At 57.7% G+C, this 5,878-nt stretch overlaps 1 protein-coding gene across 1 annotated transcript; it reads left to right on the top strand.

Moving 5' to 3' along the window:
* Positions 1–621: 621 nt before the first annotated feature.
* Positions 622–3,146, top strand: Foxd2 (forkhead box D2). The gene is given in 2 exon segments (XM_028890458.2): positions 622–1,996; positions 1,999–3,146. Coding segments are annotated over 2 exon segments (1,476 nt in total). The 3' UTR covers positions 2,100–3,146.
* Positions 3,147–5,878: the final 2,732 nt, after the last annotated feature.

Genomic DNA, 5,878 nt, shown 5'->3' with positions numbered 1-5,878 from the left:
TAGCCACCGCCACCAGCTGCAGCTGCGCCAGCTTATGCCTTTGACTCCCAGCGGCTGAGAGCACTGAAGGCTGTGGCTCCAGGGGACCAGGGGTTTGCGGGAGCTGCGAAGAGAAGGATGACCCGCCTCCAGCCACGGGAGTCTAGCTCCCGCCACCGCGGCAGTTTGTTCCCGCCGGGCCAGGGTGCCGAGGACCTCTGCCCGCCCCCTTCCTCCCCGCCCCACCCTGCCCAGGGAGCTCCGCCCCGGGCCCACGGTTCTTCCGCCTTAGGCGGCCACCAGGCGGGAGGGACTAATCTCCTGAAGCCCCACTTCTGTCTCTAGGGGCCCAGGGGCCCAGATTCGACCGGGTAACTGGTGGCTTCACCGTTCTCCTCCTGTGCCCTGCTTACTGGTCCCGGGGCAGCACAGGTTGGGTGCGCCCTTCAGGGTGAGAGTCGTGGAGTCTCAACACCAGGGGGCGCTGAGGAGCTGGGGGACACCCCTCCCTGTCCGCCTCGGTCCCCCGCCCCCTCCCCGCCCGCGCGCAAAACACACTCCTCCGAGAGGCAGCGCGGCGGAGCCGGAGCCGCGGCCCGAGCGGAGCCGGAGAGCGGCGGCGGCGGCGGCGGCGGCGGCACCATGACCCTGGGCAGCTGCTGCTGCGAGATCATGTCCTCCGAGAGCTCCCCGGCCGCGCTGTCTGAGCCGGACGCAGACATAGACGTGGTGGGCGGCGGCAGCGGTGGGGGGGAGCTCACAGCCCGCTCCGGGCTCCGCGCCCCCCGGGACGTGCTCCCGCACGGCCACGAGCCTCCCCCGGAGGAAGCCGAGGCGGACGTAGCCGAGGACGAGGAGGAGTCAGGAGGTTGTTCGGACTGCGAGCCCCGTGCTCTAGCGCCCCGGGGGGCGGCGGCCGCAGCGGGAAGCCCGGGGCCCGGCGTGCAGGCAGCCCGCGGCGCAGCGGGGCCCGGGCCGGGACCCGGGCCGCCGTCGGGGGGCGCGGCAACGCGGAGCCCGTTGGTGAAACCACCGTATTCGTACATCGCGCTCATCACCATGGCCATCCTGCAGAGCCCCAAGAAGCGCCTGACGCTGAGCGAGATCTGCGAGTTCATCAGCGGCCGCTTCCCCTACTACCGGGAGAAGTTCCCTGCCTGGCAGAACAGCATCCGCCACAACCTCTCCCTCAACGACTGCTTCGTTAAGATCCCCCGCGAGCCGGGCAATCCGGGCAAGGGCAACTACTGGACGCTCGACCCGGAGTCGGCCGACATGTTCGACAACGGCAGCTTCCTGAGGCGCCGCAAGCGCTTCAAGCGGCAGCCGCTGCCGCCGCCGCATCCACACCCGCATCCTCACCCGGAGCTGCTACTGCGTGGCGGGGCTGCCGCGGCCGGGGACCCTGGCGCCTTCCTCCCGGGTTTCGCCGCTTACGGCGCCTACGGCTATGGCTACGGGCTGGCACTCCCGGCCTACGGCGCACCCCCACCGGGCCCGGCCCCACACCCGCATCCACACCCGCACGCCTTCGCCTTTGCCGCCACCGCGCCTTGCCAGCTGTCAGTTCCCCCGGGCCGCGCCGCTGCGCCTCCACCCGGACCTCCGACGGCCTCGGTGTTCGCCGGCGCGGCCTCGGCGCCGGCCCCTGCTCCTGCCCCGGGATCTGGCCCAGGCCCCGCAGGGCTGCCCGCCTTCCTAGGCGCAGAGCTGGGCTGCGCCAAGGCTTTCTACCCCGCGTCCCTGAGTCCTCCCGCAGCTGGCACAGCAGCCAGCCTGTCCACTGCACTCCTGCGCCAGGGCCTCAAGACGGACGCTGGCGGTGGTGCGGGTGGCGGGGGAGCAGGGGCAGGCCAGAGGCCTTCCTTCTCTATAGACCACATCATGGGCCACGGTGGTGGCGGGGCCGCACCCCCGGGCAGCGGCGAAGGTTCCCCGGGATCGCCATTCGCGGCAGCCGCGGGTCCTGGGGGTCAAGCCCAAGTCTTGGCCATGCTGACTGCCCCGGCCCTGGCTCCGTGGCGGGCCATATCCGCCTCACGCACCCGGGGGACACGCTCCTGTCTTCAGGGCCCTCGTTTGCCAGCAAAGTCGCCGGCCTCAGTGGCTGCCACTTTTGACCGCAGCGGGCTCGGGGCCAGTTAGGCCCTTACTCCTTAACCTCTCTGGGGAGCTCGGCCCGGTCCCAGCGGAATTCAGGGAGTCTATTTATGAAGAGTCTCCAGACCTAGGCCGGCCTGCGTGATCAGGCACTTCAAGCTCCACGCTCAGAATGTCACGGACAGTTGGGACGAAGCGGGCTCAGCGGCTCTGGGTGAGGCCCGGGTCTACGCAATAGGTTTAAAGCGGAGGTCCCTTTTCTGTTGGAGCAGCAAAAAAGGGAGCAGGAACCTTCGCATTTTCCTGCCTCTGCGTCTCTCACAGTCGGAGAAGAATGCTTTGGCGGAGATATGCTTGTCGGTCATGGATCCCGCCAGAAACACCTATGGCTTGAAAAAGTCCCCCGCCTCCCTCCCCCATTGCTTCCTCAACTTTGAGACCCCGCTTATCCAATATTATAATTTAAAGACATCTGTTATCTGCTTTGTGCTTAAGAGAAAAATTGAAAACAAATTTTGTTCCTTTTGCTATTCTTCAAGGAAGCGGGTTTTCTCCAAGCCTAAGGCAGTGTCTACACAGTCGGGAAGCTAAGAGGAAAAGTGAAACGGGGGTCTCCATAATCCTTGAAGAAGCCGCAGAGTCCATTCCCCCGAAGAAAATGTTCCCCTCCCCCTCTGGTGTTTGGTTGCTCTTTAAGGAGTTCCCTCTGGCCTTTCCCATAGGCCCAGCCACGCAGGGCTAGCAGCCCTCTTGGCCTTCTGCTCTGCCCCAAGCCCTGTGATATTTATTGTAGTTAAAGGCAATGAATTTGGGTGGGAGAAGAGGTTCTGGAGAGGTGGGAATTGGGTGGGCAAGGGCACAGAGCTGCGGCAGGGGGTCTTAGAGTTATGTGTAAATATCTGTACAGTGGGCTGCCCCTGCATTCTCTGTCCACTGGTGAGCATTGATTTAGACTTCTCCACTTAGTGGGACTCTGTGAAATTGTCTGATGGTCTGTGTGGAAGAAAAGAAAACTGTCTCCCTCTCCCTTTTTATTGGTGTCAATTGAATAAATGTATGTGAACTTAGCAGTTACCAGCTCAGCCTGCTTGCCTGTCCCCCCCCCCTTGTCCCTCTCAGGGCTCTCACACAAGACCTCAGTCTCCCCAGCAGAGGGAGAGGGAGCCAGTCAGATGGCGGCGGCAGCGGAGCGGGGGAGCTCTGCACACTGCTGTGGCCTTCTGCTTCTGATGGGGGCCAGGTCTCTGGAAGCCTCTGACCACTCCAGCACTTTCATTTTCACTCTGGTACAAGGAAGGGCAAAAGCCCCGGGGCAGGGCAGAGGGATTCTGTTCCTACCTCACCAGAGGAATCTCAACCTTCTTCTAGTTCCGATGTGAGTGTGGCCTGGGCAGACTGGAGTGCTGAGTACTGGAGCACTATGGCCACTGAGTACAACTCTGTGTCTCTTGGAGCGTATTTTGTATGCCTCTGTGTTCTGTGTGTGCAGGGGCCTTTTATAGAGCTTTCGGTGGTTTGTTTTTGTGTTTGTCTTGGTCGTCCTGTGTATTTCAGGGATGTCTGTGCTTTTATTTCTGTGTGTGTCCACGAATATGTGCTAGGACTATCAGTCACTGTCTGTCTCTAATAGGAGAGCATTTCTTTTTGCCCCCTAGGGGGCCTTTAGAACCCCACTCCCACACACGTTTGACAGTGGAAGGCTTTATTTAGGGACTCTCCAAATTGAATTAGAAACCTCACCCAGCTTGAGTGAGCTAGAGGATCAACTGATCACCTAAAGAGTGAGTGGGGGTTCACTCTGCTAGGGCAAAGGCCTTGGTTCCCGGAGCCATGTTCATAGCCGGAAGCTACAGCCTGAGCACAAATCTTCTCCTCTGGTTAAGACCATCCATAGTGCACCGGACCTGCAGCCCTCTGCCTGGTGCGTGGGATCCCCAACAGCCAGATTTGCAAACAGCAGGGGTGAGGGCGAAACTTTGAGTGGGGCAAAGATGGTTACTCCCTTTTTTCAGTACATCCCTCTGAGATCGTAGGAGAGATGTATGGAAGGGCAGGAAGAGGAAGTTCATTCAGCCTCTACAGAAAACTCACCCAAGTCGGGACAAGGGCTAGAAGGCAAGTGGCAGAGAGAGAAGAAGACAGTGTCAGAGGCCCAGATGGGAAGAACTCGAGGGTGTGGACAAAAGGAGTTACCTAAAACTCCTTAGCATCCCACAGCTGGCGATGGCTGAAAAAGAAGATGTAAGAAAGAAGTCCTGCATTAGGATGGGAGAGGAGAGAGTGTTGGGGCTGGGGAAGGACACTGAGGCAGCTAGGTTCCCCCTCACTAAAGGTGGAGAGACTAGGCTGAACACAGTTCCTCTGCCCAGAGGCCAAGGGTCCCTCTCCCCATCTCTGAGAGACTAAGGGATTTGCGGTGTGTGTGTGTGGGGGGGGGCGGAGTAAATGTACTGGGCTACCTTTCCACCACCATTTTATCAAATAGTCTAGTAAGATTAGGCTTAGTGGTCTGGAGTGGGAAGTATTTGCTAGTACTGGGGTAATGGTCTCTGACTGGTGGCTTCCCTCACGTCCATTGCTCCAAATTTGATGATCGTGGTTTTGTTTCTTTTTACTTGAGGAGGGGGTGTGTGCGACCTGACACAAATCAGTGAACATGTTTGGATGTGCATGCTGGAGCGTCTATTTGCTCAAAAAAAAAAAAGCACCTTTCAACTTCTTGATCTCCTTTGCCGTGAATATTAAATATAGATATTAGTTTGGAATATTGGATTTCATATATTACTTTAAAGTTTTGAGTCAAAGATTTTATCAGTTGGATTTTTCTCTGTCAGACAGAATTCGTGTTGGATGGTCGATAGGTAGTTGAGCTATGGCCGTGTAACTCACTACTACTTAGAGGGGAAGTGGAAGATTCTTCTGGATGAATTGTTATCTGTCTTGTGTGTGTGTGTGTGTGTGTGTGTGTGTGTGTGTGTGTTTCTTGCTTAGTGTCTATGTGCACCAATAGTAGGAATATGGGGTTGCAGATAAGGATGAAATGATTAAGAGTTTTCTAGGGCTCTTGGGGCCCCAAAGATACCTTCTACTCAGACTCTAGTTTCCCAATGAATCAACAAGGCCAAGCCCAGTCCAGAGAAACCACCCATGCTTAGCTGGCACCCTGGAGAAGGTTCCAGATGCTAAAAGCTAGGGAGAAGAGGAGGTATTTGAAATTTTGGCTCCGTTGGGTTGTGTTAAGAGCTTGGCTCTTGGAGCCGGGAACTGGAATGCAAGAAGGGTGTAGTTGAGAGATTTGTGTGGTAGAATCCTCCTGGCTTGCCTTACAGTCTGGATGTGCTCAGCCACGGACTCTTTCCCGATCTGTGGGTGCCTAGGGCTGCAGAGGGCTCAATTAGGGACCCAACGTCCTGGGAGGTGAACCGGGTCTTCCCATTTGAATGGCTCTCTAGGCTTCCCTCCCTGCTTGGGTAGAGGCAGCTGAGGTCTGTCGCCCCACAGGCAGCAACAATTGGTGACAATAATAAGAAAATATCCAGGGCACACCTTGATCTTTCCAAGGTGAGAAAAAAAAAGGTAAAAAATCAGCCTGAGGTTCAGAGAGTGCTGTTGAGAGCGGGCAGTTTAAAGGGGAAGAAAATTGGCGAATTTCACTGGTCAATTTCACTTCATTTCGTTCAATTTCGTTCAATTTCATTCCTTTTCATCCGGCGCCGGGAGGCCCGAGGCCATAAGAAGGGGGAGGGGGGTCTTTCCGGGCGGAATTTCTCCCTCTTGCAGATTTACTTTCTACAGCTGT

Source organism: Peromyscus leucopus, chromosome 2 (assembly GCF_004664715.2).
Source record: "Peromyscus leucopus breed LL Stock chromosome 2, UCI_PerLeu_2.1, whole genome shotgun sequence".
NCBI lineage: Eukaryota > Metazoa > Chordata > Mammalia > Rodentia > Cricetidae > Peromyscus > Peromyscus leucopus.
Note: the sequence above shows the minus strand (reverse complement) of the source record. Positions and strands in the feature narration are given on the sequence as shown.